The sequence below is a fragment of the Quercus suber genome, unplaced genomic scaffold (genome assembly GCF_002906115.3).
Source record: "Quercus suber isolate HL8 unplaced genomic scaffold, Cork oak 2.0 scaffold_108, whole genome shotgun sequence".
In the NCBI taxonomy this organism is placed as follows: Eukaryota; Viridiplantae; Streptophyta; class Magnoliopsida; order Fagales; family Fagaceae; genus Quercus; species Quercus suber.
Window position 1 is genome coordinate 178135 of NW_027069573.1, and position 12102 is coordinate 190236.

General features: G+C 40.1%; 1 protein-coding gene across 1 annotated transcript; it reads right to left on the reverse strand.

Moving 5' to 3' along the window:
• Positions 1 to 455: 455 nt before the first annotated feature.
• Positions 456 to 2359, reverse strand: LOC111998076 (probable polyamine transporter At3g13620). The gene has a single exon (XM_024030191.2). The coding sequence runs from the start codon at positions 2032 to 2034 to the stop codon at positions 598 to 600; it is 1437 nt and encodes a 478-aa protein (XP_023885959.1). The 5' UTR covers positions 2035 to 2359; the 3' UTR covers positions 456 to 597.
• Positions 2360 to 12102: the final 9743 nt, after the last annotated feature.

A 12102-nucleotide genomic window follows, 5' to 3' on the forward strand; every position in this document is an offset into this window, starting at 1 on the left:
TCAAATGCAGCAATCCCTCCATTGTAGTAAGCCTATATTGAGCATATTTGCTTTGGGGAGGGGGGATTATGGAGTCAATATTCAGCCTCATTTGTAAATCTTTCTAAATTCTCTCTATATAATATCTTCATAATAAACTCCTGATATTTATTTGTTTGAATGCATATCAGGTTCTGAATTCTGCATTGCATATACTATGATCACAAGAGGCATATGAAATATCTAGTGTTCTGGACTAAATTTTGCATCAAAGGAAAGCACTTTTCTCCTATCAAAAAAAAAAAAAAGAAAAAAAAAAGGAAAGCAGTTTTCAATCACTGATATCACATATTCTTTATGTGACAGTATAATGCCTGAATAAAGTATAAGGATATTGAAGTCTTAAAACCACTACAGCCACATCATAAGCTCAATGTGCCCCACCTGATTAATCAAGAGTATAACTGTACAAAATGTCCTTTGTAAATTGACTTGTTTTATAATTGTTACCCTTTATGGAAACTAAAAAGAAAATCAAAGTATCCATTTCTTTTGCTAACAGTGTTTACAAAACTTTCTTAGCCAAAATAAAAAAGATACAATACCTTAATTATCAGCCTATTCCAAATCTTGATCTTCCAACTTTTCTCCAGCATTGTTGAACTCAAGCCACATTTTGGACTTGCAAAAATTCATCAAGAAGTACCAAGCAATCCCAGCAAATGTAAGCAGAGCAGCTACCAAATAGACAGTTTTTGTAGCCACTGCCATTACATAGAGCAAAAAACCAGATGGAATCAAGCACATAACCACCAGCCAAGGTAACCCCACGGGAACTACAAAGGGCCTCTTCACTGTGGGTAACTTCCTCCTCAACCAAAGAAAAGATGCAAATTCCAATAGCATACCTAAACTATACAAGAAATTCACTGAAGATATTATGTCTACAAAACTCATGTAAGCAACTGCTAGTGTAATCAATGTTGAGAACAAAATTCCCACCCAAGGTGTATTAAACCATTTGGATCTTACCCCAAAAGTTTGTGGTAAAAATCCTAAATTTGACATTCCTAGAAGTTGGTATGCACAACTGCTCAATTGGGCTTCATAGAGTCCAATAACTGATAAAACTGCACCAATTTCAATCCAGACTTTCAACCATTTCCCAGCAATGATTTCTGCAGCATCAGCAAAATACCCATCAACCCAATCTTCTTGATCTAGAGGTATAGCCCCAATTGCAGCTAGGAGAGGAATCAAGTAAGCCAAACAAGTAAGCAACCCAGCAGAGAACAATGCTTTTGGGAATGTTTTCTGGGGTTGTTCCACTTCACCAGCTAAAGTACTAGCATTGTCCCAAAAATTCAAGTTCCAAAAAAGGGTATTGAAAAACAAAGTCCAATCTTTCTCAACACCCTCTTGACCCAAACTGATCCACCTACTAGGCTCAATCTTAGGAATTGCAACCAAAGTCATAACTACAAATGGCAAAAGTGAAACTACTCCTAGAGTAACTGCAGTGTAGCCTACTATAGTAAGACCAGTATAGTTCAAAAAAGACAGCACCAAAGTTGAAACAAAAATAGCAAGATAGCGAGGCAGGCCTGTAGAGAAAATTGGAAATACCAGCTTGAGATAGTCAATGCATAGAACTGGATAAGAGGCCAAGTTTATGACCCCACTAAAGAACTTCCATGAGCCCATTAAGGATCCCCAGAAAGGCCCAAAGGCCTGGTGGGCCCAGATTACGAAGCCGCCGTTGCCAGGGAAGGTGGTGGCGAGCTCTGCTGTGACAAGAGCCTCTGGGATGCTCCATATGAATGGAAAGATAAGGAAGCCAAGGATGGCAAAGAGCGGCCCCGCTGCCCCTACCGCAGCTTCTTCACCATAGGGGCCACCGGCAACCTCAAAGTAGATGAGGAAAACAAGTGGGATTAGAGCTAGTTTGTGTGGAGTGGTGTTTGATCTTGGACTTGGGGGTGATGGTTGTTGCTGTTGTTGTTGTTGTTGTTGTAGGAGGGGTTGAATATTTTGGGAGGAGTTGGTAGCTTCCATTTGGTTTGGTGGGTGTTGTTTTTTTTTTTTGGGATTGATATTTTGGTTTGCACCTTTATCCTTATGTCAATTATGTTCCACGCAGTCCAAGATGGCGAGGGGTGGGGCAAGTTACATGAAAAAAGTAACCATTCTGCACTTTCTTTTGTTGTAAACAAAAGAGGAAATCCCAATTTCTGAAATCTGAATTGGGGATCTTCCAGTCAACCATGAGCAATTGAGCAGTCAACACTTTGATCCAAAAGAACATATTGGAGAGTAAATCTGTAAAAGGTTGTTAGCAAGGTCATATCCTACATAACATACTAATCAATCCTCACACTTCTAACTTTACAAGGAAAAGAAAAGTAAAGACGGTTAGGTGGTAAGAGGTAACCATACCTTATTTTCGAAGGGAATATACCATGATTTTGTGGCCAATGACTACTAGGAAGGAATTCCCCATGGTCCCCACAATAACATAAGGCTTTTAGAATTTTGAACCCAAACTTCATAAATCTCATGAGGTTTTTTGGAAACCACTAGACCAGCTCTTTTTATAGGGTTGCTTATGTGGTGTGTTTAGGTGTCTTTATATGGTGGATTTTAATCGTTTTTTCAGTCCTAAAAATTTAGGCTGATGGGTGATTTTCATTTTCTTTTTTTAAAAGGACCTGATGACTGAAATTATGTAGCACAATGTGTCTTCTGTGATTAGTTTCCTCTTGTTTCTTCAACATTGCTCGGTGTCTTCTACTGTAGTTTATAGATTTACGCAGGAACAATACAAGCAAGAATCAAAATTGGCACATATCACTGGTGTAATGAGAGCTCAATCAGGCCACCTACCAAACACAAAGTTAGCATTCCTTCAATGTGCGTAAAGATATGGAAAAGGCTTGCATGTTTTTACAATTTTATATATATATATATATATATATGATCCCCAAGATTGCTCTGACACTCAAATAAATAGAGCTGATTTTCTGTGCGTACCCTATCCTAACACATTGTGCACATGGTAACGATATCTTGAAGCACATGACAAATAAGTGTCCCCAACTACCCCATATGAATATATAATTGCCAATCCGATTTTTTTTCTTATCCTCCTTGGTCCTTCACCTTTAGAAACACTGTGATGAATTAATAATATTTCTCTCTCTCTCCCTCCCTAGTTTTCTCTGCTGAGAGAGGAAGAAAAAATTGTTTGGTTATTGTAAATTATTGGGCATTGCTCCAACATTTGGACAGGTTTTGAGTTACATATATTGCAAGAAAGATGAAATTGAAAATATGTCCAACGTGACTGTAAAATTTTGGAAGTCGTAGCAGCAACTAATAGATTTAGCAAAACAGAGAAAAAGAATTGTTCAAAGGCTACATAAGATCCTCTTTTGCATAGAATTTCTTTTTTTAATATAATAATGAATAATAAAAATTAACCAATATGATATCTAACGTCCTGCAGATCAAGCTATCTTCACAAATGAGTATTCCCTTCAAAAGTTATATTGCAGGGAATGTGAGATGCTGTGAATATTGTATCACACTCCTTGATGTGAAATGTTTCACACTGTCTATATTTTCATGTAAATATCCACATTTTACACATAAATAAAAGAATGTGGAGATGCTGTGAAATAGTGTGGACACTACTGAATGTGAAACAATCCGTGCCTAATATGCGGCATTATAGAACTTGGATTTTCAAGGAAATGGAGCAACAAATTAAGCTGCCCATATCATAGCCCAGTATTGCAGTAGCATTGAGTATTATGAAGTATACTATGGCAGTAGCATTTGGGATTGTGAAGTATGGTTTTAATGATCCAGCATCTTAGTCGAGGCTTGTGGCAATTTAATACTTATTTTTCTCATTGGGGAAAAGCTTTTTATTTTTATTTTTTATAATTTTTAGAATCTCATTGAGCAAAACTTGGTTTTAGTTTATTAGAGTTTAGGTGTATATATCTTAATTTCTCCAATTTAATTCAACAACTAAGTTGTCCGTGTGATGCATAGTAATATTTTATGTAAGATGGTTTTGGAGAATTTTGTACACATATTATAACATAATTGTTATAGAATTTTGTTAGTAATGAGTTCATCATAAGAAGAAACAATTATAAATTACACACACATATCTATTATAATTATTCAGTTCAAGTAATGAGAAATAAAAAAAAAAACAACTTTGGAGGATTATTGTAAAATAAAAAGTGAATATAAAATGTGTCTTTCTCTTTCTCCTTAATTCTAAAACAAAATACCCCTCCCAAAAACTCACAGTTAATCACATTTTTTACAAAACTCACAAATCTACAACGTTTGACCTTAACGTCAAAATCTTAATTGCCGTTGTCACTTAATATAAAATGCATGCCCCCCTTCCTTGGTTGTAGCCAACTCATACAAGTTAGGATTAGATGATCGAGACAAGAATGAAAGAGATAGGTAGGTATCATCAAAAGATTGAAGGTAAATGAAATCATTTTTGGTTTATTGTGACATGGGATGGCATGAAAGGCTATGGGTAAGCATATATAAAAGAGTAGAAGTGTAAGAGGTGAAAATGGAGAATTGAAATGCAAATAATTCTTTGTGTATATGTGAGGGAGAAATAGTCTTGAAACATTGAATCAAAAGATACAAAGAATTTTAACATTTTAATTAGAAAACTCCTGAAACATTGAACCAAATGAAACAAAAAAAATCAATATTTAATTTGTTCTTATCTCTTACGTGGCACTTGAGGATATTTCAATTATTTTTTTTATAGGATGTGCCACTTGGCAAAACCTCATGTTTTCTCACATGAAGTCTCTACGTTTATATATATATATATATATTGATTGATTGATTGATGTGTTTGTGTTGGTAGTATATGAACAATATTATTTTTCCCTAAAAATAATTAAATTTAATGGTGTGAGTATTGGTCATTGTTAGTGTAACCACATATTTGAATTTATTGGCGAACCTAAGGAACTATACAAGAAATTTATATCACTTACTTCCCAAGATTAATGTCTAGGATTGTTACTATGTCTTCAAATTTGGTCCATTTTGGTCAATTCAGTCTATTTCGGTCCATTTAGGTCGATTCAGTCCATTCAGTCCACTTTGGTTTAGTTCAGTCCAATTCGGTCTATGCAATTCATGTCGGTCCATTTAGTCCACTTAGGTCCATTTCATCCATACAGTCCTCTTTGGTCCATTTGGATCCACTTCGGTCCAAAATGACAAAAAGTAATATTATTATTTTTAATCATTTAATTTAATGATTTGAAGTAATATCTTTCTTTATGATCTTTTTTTCCCCTTATCTTAAATTAGTTTTAGTTTTTGAGTGAATTACACAATTTTAATGCTTTGATATGATATAATTTGAATTTGAAGACTAATTGAGGATATTTTTTTTTTTTTTAATAAAGGGATAAGAAATTTGAAAATTTATGATATTATGTTAAGTATTATAATCTACAATATTGCAATGTGTAAGTTATTCAATGGAATTCCATTTCACATGAAGATTGTGAAGCCCATCATACAAAGTATAAGTTTTTCAACATACCATGGTAGGAATTTTTTTTATTGAAGAGGGTAGAAATCTAGGCTGATGGATATTTGTGAAATGGGTCTGACGGTTCCACCTTCTTGGGCCAACAGAGGACGGGCCTAACGAGTGCGTGGTCTGTTATGGACGGATCTTGCGTGAATGAATGCAACAAGGACAGATTGAGCACCCACGTGGCAGTCAGAAACCCTAGATGGGAAATACTTGCGACACACATTTAGCCACCATAGAATCCCAAGGTAAATGGAATCCTAGCACAAAGAGGATTCCGGAAGATACGCATATTAATGAAGATCTTCTCTATAAGGAAGTATCTTGTCCATCACGTTTGGGATTGTTCAAAGAGGATTCCTATAAGGAAAAGATTTCTACACCAAGGAAAAGATGTCAACCTTCTACTACTATAAAAGCCTCAATACCCTTATTGATCAAGGTACGTATAATTGACCCCTATCTAGCACTCTAGAGTTGTAAGAAGTTCTAACTTGACCTTCGAAGGGTATTTGGCCGGTACCACATCGGTGCTCTCTGTTAGGTCTTCTATTTGGTTGTGTATGTGTTGTTTCGAGTGTGCGAGTATCGTATGGCTCATTGGTGGTTTTTTTGGCATTATTAGTTGGTGCTGTCTGTGGGAAAGTTACGTCGATTGGCCATAATATCGCTTTCCTGACATAGAGTTTCTTGGTACTCACTTGCTCAATGGCAACAACCAACAACATTCAAGGAGATGAACTACAATCCATTGCCCTAGAGAAATAAGTCCAAACCCTCACAGTTGCAGTAGAACGTCTCACCAAACAAAATCATGATCTGGAAGAATAGCTACGCCAAAAGAATGTGGGGCACAGCACTCAAGAGAAGGACCAAGAAGGTACCAGTGCCAAGTGAAGAGACTAAGAAGGGCCCGAAGGTAGTAATGCCCTAAACAGACCAGAGCGACAAAATACAGCTCCACCACCTATTGCCGCGAAGATCCAGGCGATGAAGGAACATATGGAAGTTATGATGAACGCCCTCAAAGGATGAGTGTCCAATGATCTTGATGACCTAGTCAACCGAATCGAATCACCGTTCACTACCCCCGTCAATTCCTTCCCCCTACCACATAAGTTTCGCATGCCGCAGATAGATAGCTACGACGGGGTCAAGGACCCTCTAGATCTCCTAGAGACCTTCAAGACCTTGATGCATCTTGAAGGGGTAGTAGATGAAATCATGTGTAGTGCCTTCCCTACAACGCTGAAGGGCCCTGCAAGGGTATGGTTCAGTCAACTGATGCCGAACTCCATCAGCACTTTCAAGGAGCTAAGCGCTCAGTTTACTGCGGACTTTATTGGGGGACATAGCTATAAGAAGTTTACAGCGTGCTTGATAAACATCAGGTAGCGAGAGGACGAGAAGCTGAGATCCTACATAACGCGCTTCAATAAGGAAGCGCTCTCGATCGATGAAGCCAACGACAAGATACTTATAGCAACCTTCACGAATGGCTTACGAAAGGGTAAGTTTTTGTTCTCTTTATACAAGAACGACCCAAAGACCATGTCGGAAGTACTCTACAAGGCCACCAAGTACATGAATCCTGCAGACGCACTACTGGCTCGCAAGAAAAACCCCAAGAAAAGGGAACGATAGGAAGATATACGGCAAGACCAAGGACGAAAAATGCCAAGAACAGGAGACCGAAGGGATGAAAGGCACTCTAAGCCCTCAGGAGGGAGGTTTACAAGTTTCACCCCATTAACTGCCCCAATAGACCAAGTCCTAATGCAAATCAAGGACGAAGGGGCCCTAACCTTTCCTGAAAAGCTGAAGAGAGATCCCAACAAGCGATCTAGAGACAAATATTTTTGCATCCACCGTGACTACGGTCATGACACAGCCGATTGCTACAAATTAAAGCAACAGATTAAGGCACTTATCAGATAAGGGAAATTATAGAAGTTCATCAGCAAAGAGAGAGCGGATCCATCTCTTCAAGAATAGCCCCCCTGACGGGATAACGAGCGTCTTAGACCCCCCATCAGAGACATAAGGAAGATTGTAAGGGGAACAGCAACTACTGGGTCGTCCAAAAAGGCCCAGAAGACTTACCTTAGGATGGTCCAGAATGTCCAGTTGACGGGATCCATGCCAAAGATAGCGCGGAGAGAAAGCCTCATCATTGGGTTCTCGGAGGAAGATGCATGACGTCTTTACCACCCGCACAACGATGTGCTTGTTGTCAACATACGTGTGGGAGACTACAACATGCACCGAGTGTTGGTCGACAATGGCAGCTCAGCAGACATCCTATACTACCTAACGTTCCAGCAAATGAGGGTTGACAAAGAACGGTTGATACCGACGAACACTCTGCTGGTTGGTTTCGGAGGAACAAGGGTATTCCCATTAGGTGTGGTCATACTTTTGGTAACAGTAGGCGATTATCCCAAGAAGATCACCAAGGATGTGATATTCCTTGTGGTCGACTGCTCGTTCGCTTATAATGCTATCCTTGGATAACCCACCCTTAACTCATAGAAGGCGGCGACATCAACATACCACCTAATGATCAAGTTCCCTACGGATTATGGGGTCGACGAGTTATGAGGAAATCAAGTGTCTGCACGTGAATACTACATTGCTATGCTGGAGATGGAAGATCACTAGCAGACCAAGTGCATAGAAGAGCAACGGATCATAGCAGAGCTGGTTGAAGAACTAGAAGAGGTAACCCTTGATGAATCAAGACCTGAACGGACGACTAGAATGAAGACATTAGCCAGCCAGCCAATACGTCAAGCCCTTGCAGCATTCCTTAGGATGAATCAAGACGTGTTCGCATGGAGCCACAAGGACATGCTGGGATTGATCCTTCAGTCATAGTTCACAAGTTGAATGTGAACCCCGCATCCTCACCCGTCAGACAAAAAAAGCAGGTGTTCGCTGTAGAATGAGACAAAGCGATAGCAGAAAAGGTTAGGGAGCTACTGGAAGCAGGTTTCATTCGAGAAGTATACTACCCTGACTGGTTAGCGAATGTAGTTATAGTCAAGATGACTAATGGGAAGTGGCGAATATGTGTCGATTTCATGGACCTCAACAGGACGTGCTCGAAGGACAACTACCCATTCCTTCAAACAGATACCTTGGTAGACTCGACGGCAAGACACCAGCTCCTGAGCTTCATGGATGCCTTTTCGGGCTACAATCAAATCAAGATGGAGGAGGATGATCAAGAGAAAACCTCCTTTGTCACTAGCCAAGGACTCTTTTGCTACAAGGTGATGCTATTTGGGCTCAAGAATGCAGGGGCAACGTACCAGAGATTAATGAACAAAATGTTCACGCACAAGATTGGGAGAAACGTACAAGTTTATGTTGATGACATGTTAGTAAAGAGCCTGCGTGAAGATGACCACCTAGACGACCTCCGAGAGACTTTCAACACCTTCCGGTCATATAACATGAAGCTGAATCCAAACAAGTGCGCGTTCAGAGTAACGGCGGGGAAATTCTTGGGCTTCATGGTATCCCAAAGAGGTATAGAGGTTAATCTGGAGAAGATACGAGCCATAATGGAGTTAGAACCACCGAGGACAATCAAAGAGGTGCAAAGCTTGAATGGAAAAATTGCAACCCTGAACAGACTCGCCTCGAAAGCGACAAATAAATGTCTACCATTCTTCCGCACTCTAAGAAAATCCTTCAAGTGGACAGACGAATTCTAGAAGGCCTTTGAAGAATTGAAGAAATACCTTTCATCTCAGCCATTGCTCAACCCGTCCAAACCAGGTGAAGAACTCTATCTATACTTTGTAATTTCACAAGTAGCGGTCAACGTGGCCTTAGTAAGAAAAGAAGATGGATCTCAAAGACCTGTATACCTTATAAGTCGCGCATTCCAAGGAGCAGAAGAGAGGTACACCCAAATGGAGAAATTGGCATTCGCACTAGTTACTACGGCACGAAAGGTCAAGCCATACTTCCAGGCACACCATCATAGTCCTCGGATCAGCCCCTGAGAAGAGCCATGAGTAGACCTGAGGCAGCCGGACAAATGGCTTTATAGGCAATTGAGCTGAGCAAATTTGATATACAGTATTGCCCGTGAACTACGATAAAAGGGCAAGCTGTGGCTGACTTTATTGTCGAATTTGCTCAATCGGAAGGCAAGGGGATAGAGACCGCCGCACAATGGAGCATACACATGGACGGATCTTCCAATAGACAAACAGGAGGGGTCAGTGTGGTAATCCAAACGCCGGAGGGGGATAAGATCAAATGCATGATCCGACTGCACTTCCCTACGACCAACAACGAGGCTGAGTATGACGCCCAAGTGGCGAGGCTAGACCTCCCAAAGGCAGCAGGTGCTGAAAACGTGGTCGTGTATTGCGATTCTTAGGTGGTAACAAGTCAGATTAATGGCGGCTACAAGTGCAAGAATGAAAGGATAAAGAGGTATTTGGAAGAGGTGAAAAATCGAATCAGCAGCATCGAAGTCAAATTCATTCAAATCCCCAGAGAGGAAAACGAATGTGCCAACCGTCTAGCAAAAGCGGCCTCAGCAGAATTTATGCTTTTCCCCGAACAGGTATTATCATTTGTTCAAGTCTCCTCACTTATTGATGACAAAACAAATGTCCAGGAAGTAGATTTTGAAAGCAATTAGACTACACCATTGATATCCTACCTGAGAACTGGCATGTTACCAAACGGGAAAGATACCGCTAGGAAGTTGAAAGTTCAAGCATCACGGTTTGTGCTGATAAGGGATGTCTTATACAAAAGAGGATTCTCTCGACCGTGCCTAAGGTGTTTAAGTCACAAGGAAGCAAATTACGTAATGAGAGAAGTCCACGAGGGTATCTACGGAAACCACTCGGAGGCATAGTCATTAGTGCACAAGTTAATCTGAGCAGGATACTATTAGCCTACAATGTTGAAGGACACACAAGCTTTTGTCAAGGCCTACGACAAGTGTCAAAGGTCCAGTAATTTCATCAGGCAACCGTCGGAAGAGCTGACCCCCATGATGGCCCTTTGGACATTCGCTCAATGAGGAATAGATATCATGGGCCCCTTCCCAACAGCAGTTAGGCAGCTAAAGTTTCTGGTAGTTGGCATCGACTACTTCACTAAGTGAGTGGAAGCAGAAGCCCTAGCCATTATTACAAAGAAGAACATTCGAAGTTTTGTTAGGAGAAATATCATCTGCAGGTACGGGATACCCAGAGTGCCTGTCTCCGACAACAGAAAGCAATTTGACAACAGTGCATATAAGGGGTTTTGTTCAGAGCTAGGTATCAAGAATCACTACTCGTCGCCCGCACACCCACAGGCCAATGGCCAAGTTGAAGTCACGAACTGATCCTTACTCAAGATCATCAAGACCTGGCTCGAGGGGGAAAAGGGTATCTGGCTGGACAAGCTACCAAGCGTTCTGTTGGCATATCGAACTACGGCAAGAACACCCACTAGAAAAACACCATTTTGACTTGCATATGGAAGTGGCGCTGTCATCCCAGCAGAAGTAGGGCTCACAAGCTATCGGATGGAGAACTACGACAAGGATAAAAACAAAGAGACCATGCGTCTTTAGCTCGACCTGGTGGACGAAGTCCGGGCGACGATGAAGCAAAGGTTGGTGCGATATTAGAATCTCATGGCGAAACACTACAACTCCAATGTCAGGCATAGAGACTTTCAGGTTGGAGATCTTGCACTACAGAAGGTAATGGGTGCTACTAGAGATCCTTCGCAAGGGAAGCTCGGCCCTAACTAGGAAGGACCCTACAGGATTGCATCATGGCAAAGGAAGGGCACCTACCACCTTGAGATGCTGGACGGGCCAAAGCTGCAACACCATGGAACACAGAGCACCTACGAAAATACTACCAGTAGAGACAATATGAAGAACAATAACGCTGACCAATTTCCCAGTTTATTTAGTTTTACTACAATTACTAGTTTTACTTAGACAATTTTTTGCTACAATATGTATCTCTTTAAGCCCAAGGGAGCAGGAACTTTTCTACAAATGCATGATTTTTTAATTAAAATAAGAGGAATATTCAGACACAACTATGTTTTTCTATCTGGAAATTCTTACAAAGTCCACAAACTGGACGTATCATCCAAAGAGGATGAAAATTCTTATCAAGTCTACAAAAGGGATAAACTAAGTCCACAGAGTGGACGGATCATCCCAAAATTGTGAAAATAAAAGTCCAATCGTAGACGGATATAAACTAATGTTCATTAAGGTGGACGGCTATCTCAGGAGGACAGGACGGACTTAATTAAAGCCCATTAAAACAAAGTGGACGGATGCATTCCACGAACAAAATATCAAACAAGTCGTCATAGTAGACGGACCAAGCCAAAACAACAAGAAAGTTAAACAGAGATACTAAAAAGCCCTCATAGGGAAATGTCTACATTATCCAAAAAATATGACGAAAGGATCATAAATTGTTCTCCAAATATTCTTACATTAAAAAAAAAAAAAAAAAAAAAAAAAC